The sequence below is a fragment of the Ailuropoda melanoleuca genome, chromosome 1 (genome assembly GCF_002007445.2).
Source record: "Ailuropoda melanoleuca isolate Jingjing chromosome 1, ASM200744v2, whole genome shotgun sequence".
NCBI classification, from domain to species: domain Eukaryota; kingdom Metazoa; phylum Chordata; class Mammalia; order Carnivora; family Ursidae; genus Ailuropoda; species Ailuropoda melanoleuca.
Genome location: NC_048218.1, coordinates 51697524 through 51721355, shown reverse-complemented (window position 1 = coordinate 51721355; position 23832 = coordinate 51697524). Strand labels below are relative to the sequence as shown.

General features: G+C 36.3%; 1 protein-coding gene across 12 annotated transcripts in view; it reads right to left on the bottom strand.

Annotated features, from left to right (window-relative positions):
- BBX (BBX high mobility group box domain containing) overlaps positions 1–23832 on the bottom strand; it is a 260888-nt gene that overhangs the window by 65960 nt on the left and 171096 nt on the right. For 11 of the 12 annotated variants that reach the window (XM_019804242.2, XM_034657819.1, XM_034657824.1 and 8 more), the window contains 3 exons: positions 22318–22557; positions 11731–11926; positions 4347–4414 (listed from right to left, as the gene is read on the bottom strand). In XM_019804242.2, coding sequence (XP_019659801.2) covers positions 4347–4414; positions 11731–11926; positions 22318–22557 — 504 coding nt within the window. The remainder of the gene's footprint in view (positions 1–4346; positions 4415–11730; positions 11927–22317; positions 22558–23832) is intronic. The other variant, XM_034657849.1, reaches the window with a different exon arrangement.

Genomic DNA, 23832 nt, shown 5'->3' with positions numbered 1-23832 from the left:
ACTGTTCAATTCTTACATATGACCTGTCTAGCCCCTTAATAATGGAAGTGTACAATCATTTGCTAGCATCTTCTCCACTAACTTTCATGCTAACTCAGCTACTCTGCTGAAGTCATACTTCCTACACAATAATTTCTACCAGGTTAAAAAACTGTCTCCTTCTTGAGCACCTAGTGATAGAGAATAAATTACAACTGCAATTTCCTACAAGTTTCCGATGGACAAGGAGCCGTGTGTGTGAGTGTGCACTCACTGCCAGTGATGCACATGATATCCTGTAGGACTGATGCCTGACAGAATTTAAGCTTTCAAGTTATGTATGAAATGCCTAAAATAACACAGGGTGATGATACCAGGTACCTGCAAGAATGCTCTCAGGAGTGGTGAAATTGCCTTACAGGTTTTATTTAATTAATCTCCACAGATTAGAGGAATTCTCTTAGGAATTAGAGGCAAGTGGGTAATATTATTAGCTCCATTTTACAGGATGGAAGGCAAAGAAAAAAGTGGCTTGATCGTAACTTTATTGTCCTATCTGTTGGTTCCAACAAAAGAACTAGGCATTCTAAAATCATAGACCTAACATCTAATACATTTCCCGCACATGTGGAAGTTTGCCTTCCGTCACAGCTAAATAGATATCGATGCCTTCACACCTTTTTGTCAGCTATGATTACTCTGCCTAACTTATCACCTTTCCTATTACTCCCCAAACCATCCTTCCCTCTGTTCCAGTCAGGACTTCCCGGCGCTGCCTCAATCCTGATACTGAGTGTGGTCCTTTACAATACTGACCCAAGCTGTTCTCTGCACTATGTGTCGACTAATAGTCCCCTTCACACTCTCTGAAATGCAGCACTCCCTGCCTTTATTTCTTAAATTTTATTTAGCTTTGCATTTTCATTAAAGTAACAAATATAATAGTATAAGGCGATTTTTAGTCTTGGGGATCACTTCTAAAAATTCTAGATCAAATAATTATTATAAGCCTTATTCACTGTCTTTTCACCTTTAGATGATAACTCCCTGATATGAAATATAAGGGCTTACCACTTTTTAGGTAACTGCCTTCTCTTTAGCTCTTCCCAGAGTCTGATGGGAATGTGACTTTGATGTTGAACAGATTGCCTCTCACCTCCTCTGTAGAGCCCTCTGCAGGCCTATTTTCNTTGAACAGATTGCCTCTCACCTCCTCTGTAGAGCCCTCTGCAGGCCTATTTTCAGCTGATCCTTATACCATATTTTATTGATTAAACTACTTCCATTTGGCTTCTGATTTAAATATGTTTGCTAAAATCTCGTGTTCATTGGTAACATTCTGTTTCCCTCATTATTACAGGGTATTTCCTAGTGCGACTTCCATGCCTACACTTCACAAGTCTCTATAGACCAACTCAGAGCCACAGGGTGAGCAGGGGCGTGTGTGCGTGTGTGTGTCCTGCTAATATATCTATTTTGCTTCCTCATCCATAAATGAATGACAAACAATTTTTAAAAATCTTAATGCATTTCAATGTACTCTGGATATAAAGGAAATACAGGGCTAATCATTCATGTGAAAAATAAAAGAACCAAACTGTAAATACAAATTTCATCCCTTTTATTCGTCAGAGAAAAAAGCACAATTGAAACTAAGCCTGCCTCAGTAACAATAGCATGTACGAATGTCCACCTAATAATGCTGCAAACTTATTGTGGCAAATTCAGAGTTAATCAGAAGATTCAGGAAAAAGAGAAAATGCAAACATTTTCTTTGCCATTACTTTCCCACTGATAGAGCTCAAGAACCTACGATTTCTCTCTGAAAACTCCAAGAGCACGTCAGGTAGATCCAGGAAATATTACAGGCCAAAGAAGCTTTTAGTCTAGAATTTTATTACTTTAGATATTAGAAGATATTCAGATATATTATTTATCGGAAAGTTTATTATTTACAGCAAGCCTCTATGCCTTCTAGAATTATTTTTTAAAAAAACTATTACCTATATTAATATTTCTACATTTAAAAATACAGACTTCTGAGAATTTTTTTCTATGTAGTTAGGTTTCAGGTTAATGAACAAAGGAAAATCTCCTCCCTTTAAGACTAATATTTCAGAATAAGAATTCTGTCATGGCATTTTAAAAAGCTATTATGATTAGACTTTCTCTGTGGCAGAATTTTTGTAAAATGTCACTTTATTTGACTGGTCCTACCTAACAGTATAAACAGACATCACAGTAATTGTTCCAAATGTCAGCAGTATGAAATTTCTGTAACTCTCTCTTCTTATCTCATTACCTTGATAATTTTCTTAGGAAAATGTAAGTACATATTTACCACATTTGTCTTATGCTCATCATCTGCCTATGTATCTAGGCCCCTAACATTCTACAATCATGTTCACATATTTGGAATGAGATAAGACTTTGCAGAGAAAACAGATGATAAATGAAGTCTACTGATGATATGTATGACACAAACTCTCAAAATGAACCATATTTAGACACAGGTTAATTTTGTACAACAGTCACTGCTTTATTGTTTCAGTATCTCAAAATTAGTTTCAATAATGACATAAATATACCACCTCTGAGATGAGAAGTAGGAAGTAAAAAGAAAGAGCTGTATTCTTAGAAGTGGTTCTTAAAGACCTAACTGCTGGCAACTTCTTCCCTAGCATAGATTTCCTTCTACATGGTTCCCTTCTTTAAGTAATTTACCTTTATAAACTTCTTTAGCTTGAGAATTCTCAAAACAGTTCCCCTTCCTCAGAAATAAAAAGTTGACCATTGTTTAAGTTACTTGTGGCAAAAACCTGCTGTTCTTAAAAGGGAGAACTTCTCCCTGAAAACAGCCTGTGAGGCAAACTGTAAGCAAAGAGGGTGGGGGGGGGGAGGGTGGGGCAGTCTTTTCTTTGACTAACACTTTCATCTATCTGTAAGTTCTATAGATGTTTATTTATTTACATGTGTTCCTGGAAGTTAGAAAGAATGGTGACAGAAGTTGGGAAGAAAACACCATTATAATATAATCTGTTAGAAAAGATGATGCCGACTTTCACAATATAGTACATTCTTGGAAATCATGAGTCACACTGTGTTCAAAGGTCAAGTGTGCATTATTATTCCAACATTCACCTTTTGGAACATGCTTGCGATACTCTATACCTAAGTGACAATCAATCTGATTGCTCTTAGGCAGCCATGTGTTAGCAAAATGATTTCCGAGAATTCTATTGTGTTAGGAAGTAAAAACATGCTGAATAGTAAGTATGGAAAGGTACAAAGTGACATGTTTATTTTTTTCAGCTAAAGAATAGTGCAATGTAAGTAACTACTGGCATACCTGTTTACACATTCTTTTGCTACACTGAACTGAATGGAATCAAAATAATTATGTTAAACTGACTATATGGTCAACTACTATGGATCCCAAATGTAAACTATACATAATAATGGCCTCTGTGATATAAATATCTTACATGGTATCTTCTAAAATCACTATTTGAATAGGAGTGAATTGTACTCTGTAGGGCATACTCATAACTTCTTTAAAAAAAGTAAAAAAAAAAAATATATATATGTATATATATATCTGCAATGAATTGAGCTTACTGCTATTTGGCCATAAATAGCGACTCTGGTTGGGACTGAAAAGTCTCCATTTCAGGTACCTGAGTGTGATAAAATAACATGACCCGCAGGTTAATTTGTCTGGCCTCTGTTAAATGAGACTGGAAAAGAGAAATTCCACAAATGCAAACTATGCATGGTTAACTGCAAGGACCTGCCCATCAAAACCATACTTAAAATGTGTTGTAAAAGCAGCCCAGTAACTACAAGGAAATAAGAGATCATAAAACCAAGGTTATGAGAGCCTGGGTCCTTTTATTTTCCATTTTAAAGAATAAAACAATGTTGGAATGCCATGTTTCAAAAACAGGAGTTTGGATTTATTCAGGTACCAGAAAGACTGATGGGTAAATTCTCGACTTTTCACTAGCAAGTCTGCATGAGAAATCACGAAAGCAGGGTATGTTATGAATGGAGGGAATGAAGGACCCATGACACAATCGTAGCAGATGCTAATTATCTGTACATACCATTTCTTTCTCTTAGGTTCATAGACCTCAAAAATCTGCACCTGACTTCTTAATTTGTGTCCTCTTGGGTCTATTTATACCACTTCTGTTATACTCAAGGAACAATACAAAGCACATCTAGATCTTGACCAAAAAAAGGACCAAGTTTGCTCATGAGCTGTAAACAGTGAAACTACAGAACTAAGAGCGTGAAAAGAATACAAAAGTCTGTGTTTTCAAGCCTCAGCATGAGCGGAGTGGGCAGGAATGAGACTGGCTTACCTCTGGTGTTCCAAGAGCATGTTCTCCAGCTAAAAGCAGCATGCTCAGGCCTCCCATTTGAGTAGGATCTAAAAGTCAAAAACAAATAAATCATCAATTTACAAGCATGAAGTACATATAATCCACACAGAGTCAAAAAGAATACTAACAAAGACTTGAAACAACAGAACTGTATATAATTTGTTACAGAAAATTTTCAATACTCTTCATATAGCAATAATCTGGCATATATGTACTTAAGTACTCATACTTTTGCGAGCCTTTTAAATCCCCCTATGTCCCACCATTTCAACATAACCCTTTCTTCAATACTACAGCTGTTTATAATATGAATTATCTTCTAATCTGATGCTTCTTGCCTTACTAAATGGGGGGTTTCAATGGATTTTTTTTTAAAAACAAAAGAGTGCTTACACTTGATGTCTAAGAAGTTTGAGTTTGTTATTCTCAAATTGTTATTTCTACCATGTAAAATTAGGGCTGATAAAAAGTACCAGGCTATATGAGAAACTAGAGAACAGAGAGAAATCTTATAAATGAGCCTTCCAAAATCTTGGGGGCTTTGCTCAAATAATCTTTAAAACTTTAAAAAACAAATTTAAATTAGAGAATGATGTATTTTTGATATTTTCAATCTTAGGGGTATAATCAGGTGCTTCCTTGAAATACTTTTCGGATTTAAAGTGAATCCTTTTTATATTACTGAAGGCCTTTGTTTTCATTCCTTCAATAATCAACAGAAAAAAAGACAAAATAAAAACAGCAAAGTGGTAGGTCTACGACCCAGGGTTACGACTAAACAAGTATTAGAGAAAATAAGAAACCTATATCCCTTAAGGTTGTCTTAAACGAATTAAATTTCAGATCTGCGTTGAAATCACGTATGTGGCAATGCCTAACTCAGTGCCTGTCCTCGTGCATATAGGTCCTACATAAATGCATTCTTATTTTTAGGAATCTCTCTTCAATTAAAAATGAGAATCAGGCATACTGTTGCCTGAAGACATGGAGGAATTTTTCTCTTTTTTGCTTAAAGATAGGACCTTAAGTATGTCTTTGGACATGAGCTGTCCTAACTCATGAAGCCACTCTGATCACATCTTATACACAATTTTTTTTAAAAAAATTGAAAAAAGAATCGGAAGGAAGGAAGGGAGGGAGGGAGGGAGGGAGGGAGGGAGGAATGAAAGAAAGAAAGAAAGAAAGAAAGAAAGAAAGAGAAAGAAAGAAAGAAAGAAAGAAAGAAAGAAAGAAAGAAAGAAAAAAAAAGGGAGGGAGGGAAAGAAAGAGAAGAGGAAAAGAAAAGAAAAGAAGAAAGAGAGAGGGAGGGAGGAGGGAAGGAAAGAAGGAAAGGTTATTAGAGAAGAACACAAGTCACCCAATGATCAGATGGTCAAGAAACAGCTCAGTGTTGGAAAGCAGCCCCACAGGAAGAAGCTACATATGGAATACATGGGAACTCTGGCTGCTGTGATGAAGCAAGGCTCTTAGTTGTTGTCTTAAAAATTCCATCTTTAATTAAATGTTAAGTTTAAGAACTACTGTGTTTGTTAAAATAGACACTTAAATCTATTTAAAATTAAAATGAGGGGGAAATGAATTTAGCAGGAAGTAAAATTTTAATTTGGTTCTTTGGATAGCTAAATACTTTTGCTGCTGTCATTCTAAAGATCAGGAGGACTGGATGATTGCTTTCTAATAGAAATAAAAATGTGTTAGTTCAAATTTTAAAGTAGAATAGGAACATGCTTACATGACAATTTATTTGCTATATACCAATGTGACTTTGCAAGAAGTCTGCTGAAAAACATAGACCAAAAAGGTACCATCATCTTTCACATTAATTTATACTTACACAATCTTATCTAGAAACATCAAAAATACGCACATAGCATGCTTTGCTTTCTCTTTACCAAGAGGACCTGTAACAAACTAAATTCTACACAACTTTCTCTTCTTGGAGATCATACATTTAGCTGCTTTGGGATTATTCAAAATAGCCAAATGTCATGTGATAAGTACTGCCGGAAAAACAAAAGATTCCATGTTGAGGAAAAGCTTACACTGTCCTCTGAAGGCCCTACGAGGATCCCCGAGATTCAAACAGCTAAGCCCCATGTTTTAATTAAAGGCAAATCCATCTGCTTTCACTGCACTGCAAGAGACACAACTGGAAATTTCAGAACGTGTTATCCTCTATACACTAGCTTAAAAAAGACCTGACTGACTGTGGATTTACCGACATCTGCCACAGAGCCTCACATAATGAGACGAACTCNTGCAAGAGACACAACTGGAAATTTCAGAACGTGTTATCCTCTATACACTAGCTTAAAAAAGACCTGACTGACCGTGGATTTACCGACATCTGCCACAGAGCCTCACATAATGAGACGAACTCAAGGTGTTTTCCTTCTTTATTTTACTTTACAGAACATTGTTTTTGTAAAGCTGACCTATCTTGGTTGATGTCTAGGTCTCCAACTTTCGATTTGTAGGTACAAAAGGTAGATTAATAAACTGTCAAAAATGGTGCTAAAAACAGACATCTTTCATAGCTCTCAAAGCTTTCACTGGTTTATCTACAATTATTATTGGTTTGTGAAGAGCTACTGTATGGAAAACACCTACTGATATTGATTTAGAACCAGGAGAAAAAGGCATGGAAAACAAATGGTCATCGAAGGAATTTGGCTGGTAGCCCATCATCCATACACTCTTTTATGGTCCCAATGATAAAATGTTTTATTATAGAACACTTCAACTGATATAATTTGGGAAGTCCAGAAAGCTCACCGAGACTGCTAGCAAGCAAGGTGAAACTAAAATTGTAAAATGACAGCTAAACAAGGACAAGATTCTTCTGGGATATGTGGAAGCATCACGGAGCGGGGGAGCTTTACCTAGAATTCTACTATAGACCCTACAAAGCAATCACCTGAATACTGTATTTCCTCAGAATGCTGCCATTATGTTAGACTGCATTTCTTAGCATTCATATATGACAACACCAAATAATTTGTTACATCATAAATCACACACTGAATTACGGAGTTGTTTTTAACTTTTTGAGGATCCTCCATACTCTGTTCCCTTAGTGGCTGTACCAATTTACAAGCAACAGTGCACAAGGGCTCCCTTTTCTCCACATCCTCACCAGCACTTGTCTTTCTGATGATGTTCATTCTAACAGGCGTGAGGGAGTACATCACCGTGGTTTTAATTTGCATTTTCCTAGTGACTAGTAATGTTGAGCATCTTTTCGTGTACCTGGTGGGCCTTTTGTACATCTTTGGAGAAATGTCTATTCAGAGCCTCTGCCTACTTTTTACCTGGGTGTTGGAGTTCCTTACAGATTTTGGATATTAACTTCTCAGATATGTGGTTAGAAAATATTTTTCCCCATTCTGTAGGTTGTCTTTTCACTTTGTTGATGCTTGCTTTTGATACATAGAAGCTTTGCAATGTAGTCTCTCACTTGTTCACTTTTTATTTTGTTGTTTGTGCTTTAGGTGTCACATCCAATAAAGACCATTACCAAGATGTATGTCAAGGAGCTTTATTCCTAAGTTTTCTTCTGGGATTTTCATGGTCTCAGGTTTCACAGTTACGTCTTTAATCCACTTCATGTTAATTTTTTATGGTTTAAGATATGGGTCCAGTTTCATTTTTTTACATGTGAATATCCAATTATACCAGCACCATTTCTGGAAAAGACGATCTTTTTTCCATTTAGTATTTTTGGCTTCCTTGTCAAATACTGGTTGATTGTGTATGTTTGGGATATTTATGGGCTCTTGATTCTGTTCCATTGGTCAATCTGTCTGTTTTTATGCCAGTACCATATTGTCTTAATGACTATGGCTTTACAGTATAGCTTAAAACCAGAAACTATGAGGCCACCTGCTTTGTTCTTCTTTCTCAGGATTCCTTTGGCTATTCGGGGTCTTCTGTGGGTCCATATAAATTTTAGGAGTGTTTTTTCTACTACTGTTAAAAGTACCATTGGAAACTTGATAGGGATTGCATTCAATCTATAGGTGGCTTTTGGTAATATTGTTTTAACAATATTAATTCTTCCAATCCATGAACACAGGACACCTTTCCATTTATTTGTGTCTTCTTTAATTTCTTTCATCAGTGTCTTGTAGTTTTCAAAGATCTTTTACATCCTTAGTTAAATTTATTACTAAATGTCTTATTTTGATGCCATTGTAAATGGGATAGATTTAGTTCTTTTTCAGAAAATTTGTTGTTAGTGTATAGAAATGCTGCTGATTTTTCTATGTTAATCTTGTATCCTGCAACTTTACTGAATTCATTTATTAGATCCAATAGATTTTTGGTTAAGCTATAGGATTTTCCAAATATAAAGTCATGTCATCTGCAAACATATAATTTTACTTCTTCTTTTTCAATTCTGATTTCTTTTATTTATTTTTCTTGCCAATTACTCTAGCTAGGACTTATAATATCATGCCTAAGAGTGGTGAGAGTGGACACCCTTGTCTTATTCCTGATATTAAACGGAAAACCTTTCAGCATTTCACCATTAGGTATGATATTAGCTGTGGGCTTGTTGAGGTATGTTTCTTTTGTGCCTAATTTGTTAAGAGTGTTTATCATGAATGGATATTGGAATTTGTCAAATGCTTTTCCTGCATCTACTGAGAGGATGATTCTTTTTATTCTATTAATGTGATGTATCACACTGATTTATTTATATATGTTGAACCATCCCTGAATCCCCAGGATAAATCCCACTTGATCACGGTGAATGATCCTTTTAATGTGCTGCTGAATTTAGTCTGCTAGTATTTTATTGAGAATTTTTGAATCTATATTCATCAGGGATATTGGCTTATAGTTTTCTTTTCTAGTAGTGTCCCTTTCTGGCTTTGATATTAGAATAATGCTGGCCTAGTAAAATGAGTTTGGAGTGTTCCATCTTCTTTGATATTTCTGGAAGAGTTTGAGAAGAACTAGTGTTAACTCTTCTTTAAATGTTTGGTAAAATTTACTAGTTAACCCATCTGGTCCTGGGCTTTTCTTCATTGGGAATTTCTAAGTACTAGTTCAATCTCCTTACTCATAATTGGTCTACTAAGACTTTCTATTTCTTACTGATTAGTAAGTAAGCTGCATGTTTCTAAGAATCTCTCCTAGGTTTTCCAGTTTGTGGGCATACAGTCATTCATAGTAGCCTCTTACGATCCTTTGTATTTTTCTGGTATCAGTTGTAGTGTCTCCTTTTTCATTTATAATTTTGTTGATTTGGGTCCTTAATCTTTTTTCTGTGGTTAGTCTGGCTAAAAGTTTGTTGATTTTATTTATCTTTTCAAAGTGCCAACTCTTGGTATAGTTAACCTTTTCTCTTGTTTTTCTGTTCTCTATTTCACTTATTTCTGATTGAATCTTTATTATTTCCCTTCTGCTAACTGGAGGTCTGTTCTTCTTCTAGTTCCTTAAGGCATAGAGTTAGGCTGTTTCTTTGTGATCTCCCTTGCTTATTAATGCAGGCATTTGTTGCTATGAACTTCCCTCTTAGAACTGCTTTTGCTGCATCCCACAAATTCTGGTACATTAGGTTTCCATTTGCTTGTTTCAAGAAACTTTTTATTTCCCCCTTAATTTCTTTTTGATCCATTGGTTGGCCTAGAGAATGGTGTTTAACTTTTATGTGTTTTTGAATTTTTCATTTTTCCTCGTTTTTAATTTCTAGTTTCATGCCATTCTGGTCAGAAGATAATTGGCATGATTTATTCTTTTTCAATTTGCTAAGACTTGTTTTGTGGCCTAAACATATGGTCTATCCTAGAAAATGTTCCATGTGTGCATGGAAACAACCTGTGAACATTGATGGATGAATGGATAAAGAAGATGTGATTACACACACACACACACACACACATACACACACACAGTGAGATATTATTCAGCCATAAAAAAATGGGGAAATCCTACCATTTGTGACAAAATGAATGTACCCTGAAGGCATTATGCTAAGTCAGAGAAAGACAAATGCTATATGATCTTACTTATATGTGGAATAAAAGAAAGAGAAAGAAAGAAAGAAAGAAAGAAAGAAAGAAAGAAAGAAAGAGGAAAGAAAAGAAAAGAAAGACAAAAGAAACCAGACTTCTGATTATCAGAGGCAGAGAGAGGGTAGAGGAAGGAAGAACTGGAGGAAAGGTGATCACAAACTTCTACTTACAGCATAAATAAGTACTAGGGATGTAATGTATAACATGATGCCTATAGCTGACACTGCTGTATGACAAACAGGGAAGTTGTTAAGAAAGTTAATTCTAAGAGTTCTCATCACAAGGAGAAATTTTTTTTTCCTTTTTCTCTTTTCTTTTTATTGTATCTATGTGAGGAGATGGATGTTAGCTGAACCTATTGTAAGCATTTCACAATGTATATAAATCAAACCATCAGTCTGTATGTCTTATACAACAATGTAGGTCAATTATTTCTCAATAAAACTGGATTAAAAAAAAAAGTGTTATCATAATATTGCTCAACCTCCTTTCCCAGGCTCTCCATACTGCAAATGGTTCAGTGTTCTCATTTTGAAGAAAATCTGTTTATAATAAATGACATAGGAACCATTTAGCTCAACAGCAACTTCATAGCTTCCACCCTGCCCAATCCCCCAATTTCATCCTGGAAAACTTCTCTCTTGATTACTGCACTGCAATAGCCAGGAAGACAGAGCCATTTGCAGAATGAATACAAGTACTTTATTTCACGGTAATAAATGCTTTAGCATTCCTTACCACCCAAAGAGTATTAAAGGTCCCATAACAAATGGGACCATCTGGAAGTTTTAATTTGCCTGGCTCATACAGGAATGGGGGTGGGGGGGTAGGATGGGAATTCCTTCCAAGAAACAGCTGTCAGATCCATCTCAGACTTGTGATGGAACCGTTCATATTCTTGCCCTAGATGTTTCAAATCCTCAGATGATCAACGTAATTACGGCTTTTTAAGTACCCACAATAACTAAGATACTTATTGGGATAGCTTAATACTATGTATGTCTGTGTAAGCTACTTTGTTACATTATAAAATTCCCTGAGCTCTTAATCTCCACATTGTGGTCTGCCTTTCCATAATGTCAAAGTCAGAAATTCACATATATGTATAATGACTCAACTACTTGGTCCATACTCCCTTTAATTATACATATACACTCTATGTGTATTGTGTTTCAAAGCTTTCAGATATGCTATATCTTTGCATTGCTTCACACTGGTTATAAATTGTGCTTCTCTCTCTCTATGTATATATTACATACATATATATAATTTTTAAAAATACTACCTAAACGTATTGCCTTGTCCTTAAAAAGAATAATTGAAATAATGCCTAAACTCACCAGCCATTCCAAAATTTAGCTGAGGCATTTCTTCAGTCTTTGCTTTCTTAGGGCTTGGCAAATCTCTTGAAGAGTCAGATGGGAAGGCCCATGGTTTCTTTCGTGGATTGACAGTGGGTGTTGGGGACTTCACAGGCTTGTTTGTGGTAGGACACCATTTGTAGCCAGGATTTGCTTTCATAAATGCATCTTTATACTATAAATAAAGAATAGATAACAGATTTCAATTAATATACAGACTGAAAAAGTTCCAATAGCCTTCATATCTCACCCCCCACCATTAAATATGAATGAAAAAATACTTTCAATAACTTCTATGGCTTTACTTATAGAAGAATGATAATCTCAGCCCAGGGCTTTAGAGATAGGACATGGATTTAACACCTAGAAAGTTCATTTGTGGAAGATGGGTCCAGAAGCAACAAATTTCTATCCTTTGACCCACATCTTTTTTTAAGTATGCAAAAAGATGTCTTAACATGGTAGAGGGAGTTATTTGTAAGGGAAAGAGCAAGGGCTTTGAAGACAGAAAGAGCAGAGTTCAAACCCTAGCACCTCCACTTAGGGCTAGACTGACCAAAGACCGAGACTATAACCTCACTGGGCCTCATCTTTAGCTTCCATGAACTGAGAAGAACACCACCAATCCATAGGGTTATTGTAAATCACGGTGCGTCGTTTGGCACCCGGTTCAGAGTGGGTATCACGTACACATTACAAACTGTGAGTCAATACCAGAGCCAGTAACCAGATTCTGCTCATGGCTTAATTTGGTAAGTATGCCAAAAATAGAATCCCTGCTTTGATGTACGGGTAAGGCAAATACAGGCAAACTTAACAAAGCAATGTAAACAGTTTTGGGATAAACAAGCTATGATCAAGAGTGGTGAGAAGGGGAACAAGGTAGGAAAAACCGATGTATAACTCTTCAGGTGAGAATGCTGGGCCATGTAGAGGAAAAAGCACACCTCAGAGAGACTGTGGGTTCACTTCCAGACTACAGCAATAAAGCAAGCATCACAATAAAGGCAGTCAAATGGATTTTTTGGCTTCCCAGTGTATATAAATGTTACGTCTACATTATACTACAGTCTAAAAGTGTGCAGTAGCACTTTACCTTAAAAAACAATGAAATATCCTAATTATACTTTATTGCTAAACAATGTTAATCATCATCTGAGCTTTCAGCAAGCTGTAATCACTGAACACAGATCACCATAAGAAATGTAATAATGAAAATTTGGAAATATTGCTAGAATTACCCAAAGGTAACATAGTGACACAAAACGAACAAATGCCGTTGGAAAAAAGGTGCCGAAAGACTTGCTTGACACAGCGTTGCCATAAACCCTCAGTTTGTAAAAAACTAAGTATTTGGGAAGCACCAATATCCCAGGATTTTACAATTAGCATGTGCAACTGCAAATGTGAACACGCTGAGAGCTGTGATGTGTGATGTTGCAGTTTACGTCTTCAATTTGGAGGTTTCAACCTTCACTAACCATAGCCTCCTTTTCCCTTTATTTTTGTGATTTTTTCCTGTAAGTCTTTCTGCCAACTCCGTTGCTTCTTTCCCCTTTTGTGGCAATAAAACTAAATGAAATACATTTATTGCTATTCATTATACATTGCCAAAAGTTATATCATCTAATAAAAATGTATTTTCCATGTATACAATTATTCCAAGTTGCTAACTGCTAGAAACTTTATTAAATCAATACAATTGTTTCAATCCCATAAGCTTGCCCTTTAAAACGCTCACTCCAAATGTAAACTAATTTAGTATATGCTCCACATAGCTTTTTATTTAACCCAACAGGAAAAAAGATTCTTTTATCCTTCGTATAAGAAGAAAGGATATCTAATCCAAATAAACATTTCTATTTTTTTCACTTTAAATCATGTAAATGAAAACTGTACTGTAGGTCATATAATCCAAGTGTTAATAATCAATGGTTTAGAATTATCCCCAAATTATCTTAACTCAAGTTTTCTGAATAAGCTTTTTTTTTAAAAAAAAGCAAAAACAAAAAAACCCTAAAAGCTGTACCTCTTGCATGTTGCTACATGGGTACATGTAGACAGAAGGGAAGCACAAAATAGTGAAAAAATACAGTTCCACTTTTCTTTCTAGAATAATTAAAAGGAGGATGCAAGGCCAGAGCCAAACGAGAATTTACCATCACAGAGCAGAATAAATTTGGAGGTATCCACTGTGATATAAGAGACACCCCACTCTGGTGCATTCACCTGCATGGGGGATTTACATATTAAGCTGAAGCCGACAAATAGCCTTGCTTCACGTCTGAAGGTGGAAAGTGACAAATGGTAGGGGAGGTGAAAATGGAAAGAGCAGACACATGCATCATTATTGTGTCCCAGAAAAAGGCACATGGGCTGGTTTGTCAGACGAACAGTCATCTGGACAAAGGTCACCACTCTATAAAATGACAGAAGATTTTCAAACAAATTAATTAACACATTTGTCATGAGAAATAAAAAAATTTTTTGGAGTTTTTAAAGAAGCAAGTCCCAGTTGTGGAAGATGCTGGACTAGATGACAGACACCAGTTCAGAGCATGAATTAAAGTCTCTGCCTTCAAACTGTTTACAATCCACAATGAGTCACACGAACTTTTTTTTTTTTTTTTTTAACTCGTGGTTCATAGGCCTTCCCTAGTTCAGGCATGAAAAATGGTTTTGCAAAGGATCTGTAAAAGGGGAAGATCCCTATGGGCTGGAGAACAGAAGGCGAGAGAAAGTCCTGGAGGATGTGGGGTTTTATGGAAAATGATTACTGAGAATTCACTAGAAGGGTCAAAACTCTGTATCACAATAATAACCTCGCAGATCCTTAAACTGAACGTAAATGAGCAGGAACAAGACAACGCTCAATAGCTCAATCAAAAATGTACTAAGCAAAAGCATTAAGAACGTGGGAGAGAGGAAAGAATAACACACAGTCCTTGTCCTTTAGCAATGTAAAGCTTACACGGGGATGTCATAAATTTATGTAAAGACACACTTGAACAGCAAGTGAAGGCGGAGGCAGAAAAAGCCTCGGGGTCTGAGGATGTCTCTCTGTCCTTGGAACTGGACACCTCATCAATCACTTGCTCTGATTCAACTATAAGAAACAACAGAAAGGCTTAATCATTTGTTGTGATGAGGTTATTAGGAAAGGGATTATAGAGAAGGCTGAGTAAGGGAGAAATGAAGGAAGACAGTATATAGTATGAAGCAAATAGCTGAGTGAAACCGTTAGCATTCTGGTCAACTATGTGGACAAAAATCCATCATTAGAGGATTTAAAGGGCCAAAGAGATAGGCCCCATCCATCTGGATCTCCAGGGCATGGCTCTTCATGCTGGGAGTGAGAGGGGAGCCTGTTTTCATCCAGGAACATCAATCACGAGCTATTGGTCCAATCTCGTGAATAATTAACCCCTTGTTAAAATACTGATTTTCAAAAATCTCCCGTTAAAATAAAAATTCACCTGATGGTTTCCTTTTTTTTTTCTTCAAAGTTCCCAACTGCTTAGATAACCTAAGTGCATCTACTTTACAGACATGGTTTGTCATTTATGCAAGGAGCTCAGCACACGCTGGCTCCCTTCTCCTGATCCCAACCACCACAACACCTTATCAGCAATAACAATAAGTCACTGCATTCAGTAATGGTTAATGCACACCCTTTGCCATGGTAGTTTGTTTCCTTCATATATGACAATGACATTATTATATACCAAAAACAATACTCAATTTATGTGTATCTTTTAAAAAGTGGGTCTCAACATTAAATACCTTTCTGGAACATTTATAAGAATGAAAATTTGACCTTAAAAAGCACCTTAATGTTAATGAAAAATACACTAACTATTCTCCAATTACTTGTTTTTAATGGGGAGGGGACATCTAAAATCCAGTAGCATTTCTATCTATTATTACAGTCCAGATTTTTTTTAACACAGTGAAAAGAATGGCAACTCTGGAGAGGTCCAGGGGTAAGGACCCCTGGAAATGTCTATACAAATAAAGACAGCTGATTCTGGTGGCCAATATGTGAAATACCACCATGATTAAAAAACAAACAAATAAACAAAACAAAACCTACCAGAACCACAGAGGAGAGACTACAAAAAACTATCTGATTTTTAAAAAACAGATCGAACACATTTTTTTATTTTGTAACTCTGCAGGGGTTTAAGTGACCCCTCACATAATAAATTTTGAGACAGCTGTACCTCTTCCCACGGGCAGCAGAAACCACATTATCCAAGGCTGGGAGAGGAGAGGCGGATGCTTGACAAGTGTCGCTAATCTGGAGACTCAGCTCTAAAACTGTTCATTTAGATAATAAAACTCAAAGCATTATCTGATCTGAACTATTTTTACTAGATATTTTGAATAGGAAGAAAATGAGACTATTATGTGACAGAACATGGAATCAGTTTATGGTTTTGACAGAACGAAAATATTTTAAGCTATACATTAACCTGAATGACTTTTATGATAAAGCTACTCCAATAAAAATTATACACTTCAAAAAGAGACTTAAATAAGCGACCAGGAAATTGTTTGGTTCCACTATAGAAAATTTATAAAGGAAAAACTAGGTTGGCTGTAGATAAGGTTATCTAAATTGGCTATAAGGATTATCATGGCAACAATGGTTCATTTTCATATATAAACTTTTTAAAAGGACAACNTTCAGTTTATGGTTTTGACAGAACGAAAATATTTTAAGCTATACATTAACCTGAATGACTTTTATGATAAAGCTACTCCAATAAAAATTATACACTTCAAAAAGAGACTTAAATAAGCGACCAGGAAATTGTTTGGTTCCACTATAGAAAATTTATAAAGGAAAAACTAGGTTGGCTGTAGATAAGGTTATCTAAATTGGCTATAAGGATTATCATGGCAACAATGGTTCATTTTCATATATAAACTTTTTAAAAGGACAACTTTACTCCCTAATTTAAATCAGGAGAAAAGTCAGTTTAATTAGTTAGCACTGATTAAAAAATCAAAATTTCAGAATTTCTTTTAAAATGTCATTTTCTTACCTTGTGAAAAGTAGATAGGGATCTGGGAAAGAAAACATTATTTACATTTCTGAAAATGTATTAATAAATTCATACGTTAACTAATTTGAATTGTAAAATGTGTAAGTTTTCTTTTAAAAAATGTGTTCGCTAAGGTTTAGTATTTTCCTTAAACGATTCATACTTTCTCCTTACAAAATAATTTACAGTATGAATTTGTAATTTTTCAAGCAGGGCAAAAATTAATTTTTATCTACATCCCTTGAATGGTCACCAATTCCAAAGTAATCAAGATTTATTGCAGTAACGTCTTACAGGATATTGGAGTTATAGGTCCCTCAATCAATCTAAAAATTAGTATCTTGAAACCAATACCAAAATAAGTTTTAAGAGGCTTAGTTTAAATTCTCCATATATCACTTGCTGTGGGATCTATTTTTCATCACTAGCTATGGCTTCCTTATAAAATCCTTATAATTTTATTTTATTTGAATATTCGAATGTTAGTGTTAACTAACTGGACTGGTATTTCTGAAGTCAAGTAGTTAGCTCACTCGGCTGAACATGTATCCTGTTAGAGGCTATCAATCACACTGGAGAGTATCTGCCATGTTGGGCAAACCATACAACTCGTTTTGTTGGCTCTGGGGTTTCAGTTTTGCATTCTAGTAGCCCTTCATTTTGTTAACAGGTCCTAATAAAAATCGTAAATAATCACTTGGTAGAGAAGAATCAAATACAAACAAACTTCAGTTTGCGTATCAGGAAAACGACAAAAACTACCATTGGTAGAGCACTGAAGCTTTACGGAATGATTGTGTGTACAAATGCCTTATTGGCATTTCACTCAACCCTACAGGGCAGGGCAGGCATCTTTACTGACATTCAGAGGCAGAAACCTAGAAAGATCTGACAAGGGAGAAAGCCAAGTCCAAGAATTCAAGCTCCACTACTACTAACTTGCTTCCTTGGATAAGTCACTTTACTTCCTGGGCCTCAGTGTCTTCATCTTTAGCTGTTGGGGAAAAAAAAAAAAATCTACCTCCTGGGATTATTATGAGGATTAAATGAGTTAAATATTTATAAAAGAACCCTGGGCAGAATAAAGCAATATTAAAAAATTGATTATTATCATCTCAAAAATGAACACTTGAATATAGCCAAAAGTGGCTGACAGAGGACAGCAACAAACACCAACAGCTGAGGGTGGGCCCAAAAGACTGATTCATGGAAAACCAAAGAGGAAATTCAAAAGGAGAGTTAAGAATCATTCACTATGTAGAGAAAAATGTGACTATAACTTACTGTTGACAAAGGTCTCACCAAATTACAAATTATAAAATAATTATTGTTTGGAAGTAATGGTTTGAAATTTTCAAAAATATTTGAAAGGCATTCTGAATGCTTGAAGTAAGGAAGTATATAAACAAAATTTTAAGTAAGGTTTCCAGGATAAATATATAAAATAAAGGGTTTAAGGGAACAGCCAGGTTTCATCTACCTGGAAATCACTGATGTGTAACAGCAGTTTCTCAAGGATGCGGGAAAAATGAGGTGCTACTCTAATTTAGTGGTGTAAGGTGCCACAGCATGCTTGTAAGAACACGGATGCTGTTAAGCATGATATGTGCGACAGTAAACAAAAATTCCCTACAGTTATAATATATGAGAAAATGAGAGTCTGTCCTCTTTGGAGAAAAATCCATTTCTAATAAAGCCAAAGCAAGGGAATAAATAGTTTAGTTTTATCTTTAAGAAATATGAAGGAAGAATTAGTCACTAAAACTCCATGGAGTTTTGTGGTGATGAGAATCTTTCCTAGGGTACTGACGGCAATAGATACAAAAGGCTATTATAGTTTACCTTCAGGTTGCATTTTATTGCATTTAATTCCACAGTTGTTTTACTGCCATATAACTGAACCTTCAAACTCGTCAGCCTGGTCTCACGATTTTTGTCTTTACAGCATTTCCTTAAGTTAGTGTCCTACACATATCCTAGGCTTGGGGTAAAACAAACTTTCTTGTTCCTGAAATTGTTCTTACTATCCCACATCTGCTCTTATCCCTGCCTTTCTCTCTGAATCCTACACCAAAGCCCAGGACACATACTATCAACTCCATAAAGCCTTTTCTGAAATATCCCCACTAACATCCACCCCAGCACAAGCAGACTCTTTCCATTAGACCCATGACATTTTACTGCTACCATTTTTACCATAATTAACTCAAACCTCTTATCTTGTAGGCATCTAAGTGACCAGCACATAGTAAAAGAATGCTAGTCAAACAGGCAACAGTATCCCAGCTCCACAATGTGCACATGGTCAAGATATCAACTCCAAAGGGCCTTGGATCCCTGCTCTAAAGAACGGGGACAATTGTAACTGACTTTGTGTTTGTGCTTCTGTAAAATGTCAGGCTTGGGATGAACCAATCAATCAATAAATGCGTGCATTCTGCCTTATGCCTCTGATTTTACAAAAAAGAAGGGAGATGGTATTATAAAGGCATTCAAAATTGTTTTTGACTTTCCAGATCCCCTCCTCTTCTTGGCACCTACTCTGCTCTTCCTGGAGGTCTAGATAGGTGATCTTCTACACTGACTGTAAATTAATTAATTCTGACCATTTGTTTAAATGACAAGTGGAAGGTTCCAGCAATATCCTAGACAAAAACGCAGATTTGTATTCCGGTATTTGTAAGAGTGCGGACATACAATGTTAAAGGGAAAAGTAAGCCGCTCCTGAATCTCCTACCAGCAGTCCCACCATCAGAAGTCGCAGCCTGGGAACATCCTCAACCCTGAACTATCACACGCACCACTGAGTTTAAGACAATGACCCATGTTACAGCCTTAAGATGGTATTTTTTACATTACTTATAACCAGTTATTGCTCTAATGAGATTCATCAGACAGCATGAAACCCTCATTCAACCCTTTTCCCCCCACCCCAACAATGCAAATGAGTACTGGGCAATAATTCAAGAAACTGAAAACAAATCCCAGAATGGCTGTTTGCTCTCACCAGATGCACTAAAAGATAATCAGGAGCAAGAAAAGCATCAGAGAAAGTTTTAACAGGTTAAAAAAATAAACCCTCCCAAGTTGTATTACTTAGTCCTCACTTCTTTTAAAAAACATCTCTTTTTAAGTATTCACATTCACACAAAAACTATCCTGAAAGAGTATGTCTGGTTCCTATAGAGAATACAGTTAAAATCTAGTGTCTGAAACGAAAACGTTACAAAAGTTTTAAAAATGACTGCCTGGGTGAGAGGCCCTTGCAGAGCTGAGACCTTATTCACCATCAGCAACCACCACAGACTTGGTATACTGACGTCCCCCAAGGAAGCTTCTCATTGGTGAAAGGGCCATTGCAAGAAGACGGCACTATTAACACAAAAAGCACCAGCACAATGGCCTGCACTTTTATTTCTAAACCATGTAGCAAATACACGGAAACAAGTCAGGATCACTCACGACCAGAAACCGATTATAGAATGATGTTGAAAGTGGCTGAACCTTCCACACTTGACTAGAAATGAGACAGCGTTTCCTAAGAGCAGCTGCAAACAAGGCAGGTTGCAAGGCGGAAGGTGCGCCTCCGCGTGGAGCAGATCGCGGGAGGCCACCTTAACAGACTGCATTAGGGCGCCACAATGGCAAATATTGTGAGCCTAATTAAGTAATTAGTAAGAGATTTCCTGTATGGAAATAATACTTCCTCCTCTCAAAGTGGCCACCTATTGGGTTTCTAAATTAGCAGTATTTAAGAAAAGGCAAACAATGTACTTGGGACAGGCTGCATGATATCAAAAAACAGCAATCCAAAACCAAACTCAAGTGTTTAATTATAGGAAGTTAATGCGGTTCCCTATGAGGTTTCAGATAATTGTTTATTTTAACATATAAGCATAGGACTGTAAAAAAAATTTAAGGCTATTTAATGGGAAAATGCTGTTAATTACTATTATGCTACTTGAAATCTACTGAAACATTTAAAATCATGTAGGTTACTGGAACTGATTTTAAATTATCCAGATACACAGGGCACCTGGGTTGATCAGTCTGCTAAGTGTTTGTCTTCAGCTCTGGTCCTGTTCCTGGGGTCCTGGGATGGAGCCCCATGTAGGGCTCCCTGCTCAGCCAGGAGCCTCCTATTCTTTCTCCCTCTTTCCCTCCCGCCTGCTTGTGCTCTCTCTAGCTATCTCTCTCTCTCAAATAAATAAATAAAATCTTTAAAAATATTTAAAAAAATTTCCAGATACCCTTACATAGTCAAAATCCTGTCTTTAATAATAGCCAACTCACAAAGTCTTATGTGAACATTAACTACATAACAACTACGCTAATCATATACTCTGGATTCAAATATCCTTTAACATTGCATAAGAAATTTTTATGTTACATATTAGCTTGTTAAACAACTCAATAAAACCACAGCAATTAAAAGAATTATTTTTCCACATACTGAGATGTCTAATAAAACGTGTCACTTGAAACTCTGTATTTTTGTCCCCTGCTGGTTCTTCTTTTCATAGAACTTCACCAAATGTTGGATGGCAGGGGTTTTCATGAATCAAGATTGTTTGCAAGTTACGATGCTGAAGGAGTAATGTGAGAATTACTCCTTTCAAGTTTAACCACAACGATACCGCTTTGCCTTTCCTTCTTCACTTGCTAAATCCATTACACAATACATTTTCAGAGCATGATTAACTCACATTAATTTCAGACTAATTTAAAAACAGACTGGTGTACAATTTTTGAAGGAATTCAGTCACTGCTGTCAGGACTGATCCAAATCCCCCCTCTCTGAATAGCCTTCCTGCATAGAAGTGCTTCTGCCTACGAAGTCTTTACATGCGTGCACATATCATAACACGTCAAGTTTCACTGCCATTCATTCCTTCACTGATTTTAAATATTCATGCTGCACTACCTACACAACAGAAATAAACCAAAGCATCTATCTCTTAATAACTGTATTTATTACAAAATCAAAAAATGTTAGAACGGAAAGGGATATAAGTTTTTGTCCAATTTCCTCATTCTAATAACATCAAAAAAAAAAATAAAAAAGGCTGAAACCCAGATACTGACTTTGATACTGTCACAAGGTTATTTAGTGTTAGAACTAGAGGCTTCCTTCCCATGACACAACTAGAGTGATCTAAGATTGTTGTCTTTACCACGGGCATTCTCTGACAGGAAAAGCTGGGTTCCTAGAAAAAATTTTTTTAAAAAACTCCATCCATAATAAATAAATTACCATTCATAAAAATCAACCCCCCACATCAATCTGTGGAGTATACACAATGAAAAAACTTGGCAATTGATTGCTCTTGGCACCTCCACCAGCATTTGGAAGGTGGACTTGGAATTCAGGAATAGAACAAAGCTCTTATGTTTTCGTGTAACACTTGACTCAGGATTCCCCTTTGTGCTGCTAGACCTTCAGCACATATCTGAAGACTGGGGGTATGGGACTGATTGCTCACAGCCATCATAAAACCTTGTCATTGTAACCTACCTCCTTGGCCATGTCTGTATATTTCTGCTTTTCCTTTGGATCTAGAACAGCCCACCAATCAGCCAGTATCTTGGTAGCACCTCGGTTATCAAGCCTGGGGTGTTCCTGACGTACAAGGGAGCGATGACGTTTGCAAAATAAGAGAAATGCATTCATTGGTCTCCGAGCTCGCTGTTCGGGTGATTCATCATCAGTCTCACCAACATCGTGCTCTAGGCCATCGGCCCCAAGAAGTTGAACCTATTACCAACCAAAACAAAAGCCCGATGTTTAACACATCCTGGACAATTTTGCTTTAACAGTTAGTTCTGGTTTTCAAATTGTATTTTTTCTTAGCTCCATTTAAACAACTTACAAAAAAATTAATCATCAACCACTATTAGTGGTTGGTAACCAACTTACGATGTATTCTGCTTAGTTTCTATAGCAACCTGTGCATGTCTCTATTGCCGCACATATTATTATCGTGTTATGATTACTTACATCTTTTTCCCTCACTGAACAGTGAGCTCTTTGAGGACAAAGCCTCTTTTACCTTTACAATCACAGTGTCTAGCTCAATGTCTGGTAAATATAACATCAGTACTTAACAAACTGCTCAAAAAATAAATAAACCCATTCTGTGATATATGGGTCTCAAGATTAACAACAACATTCACCAAAAAATACATGAATATTAGTTTTTTCTCTTTGGAAAGTGCTTTTGTACAGTTAATAATATGAAAATGTGTAACATGAAAGTTGGCAATAAAAATTTAATATAGACTATTCAGTGCTTTATATACTCACAAGTGGAGCCTCCTACTGTAAAAATCAAAACAGACATTTAACATTATTTGAAGGAGGAACTACATAGTGAATTTTCTAGTTTGTAAATATCAACCTTTCTCGTTTACTGAAATGCTATGATGATAGGAATAAATTCCCCTAGGCTTAAACCTTCAACATCGATTCTGAATCCTCCCTTTTCTGGAGCATTGCATTCAATTCGAGGTCTTCAAGAACTTCTACAAAGCTCTAATCCTGCCCATGCCATCTGTGTAATTGTCATTTCCACTGCTCTAGCCTCTGGCCTACGCTTTCTGCTTCTGATCTCTTCCATTACTTCCTGCACAGGGCTGCAGATACCTCTCATCAGAGAATCTCAGGATATATTAGGATTGTTAAATATCTTCTAACGCTCAAATGTGATCCTATGCTATTTCTTGGAAACAGTGTAACCATGAACAGAAGTCCAGAAGGCTTACTAAAACTCTCTCTTTAATTTCTTGTTTCATAGTTAAAATCAAGAAGGACTAAGGTAATTGTTAGTCTGCATTATATAGCACAGCCTTAGCTCTTCAACTTGAGCGGCAGTGGAATCCCTGGGGGTCTTGTTAAAACAGAGATTGCTAGGTCCCATTCCCAGAGTTTCCAATTCTGTAGGTCTGGGGTGGGCTTTGAGAATTAGTATTTCTAACAAGTTCCCAGGTGATGCGTATGCTGCTGGTCTAAAGATCAGTCTGAGAACCACTA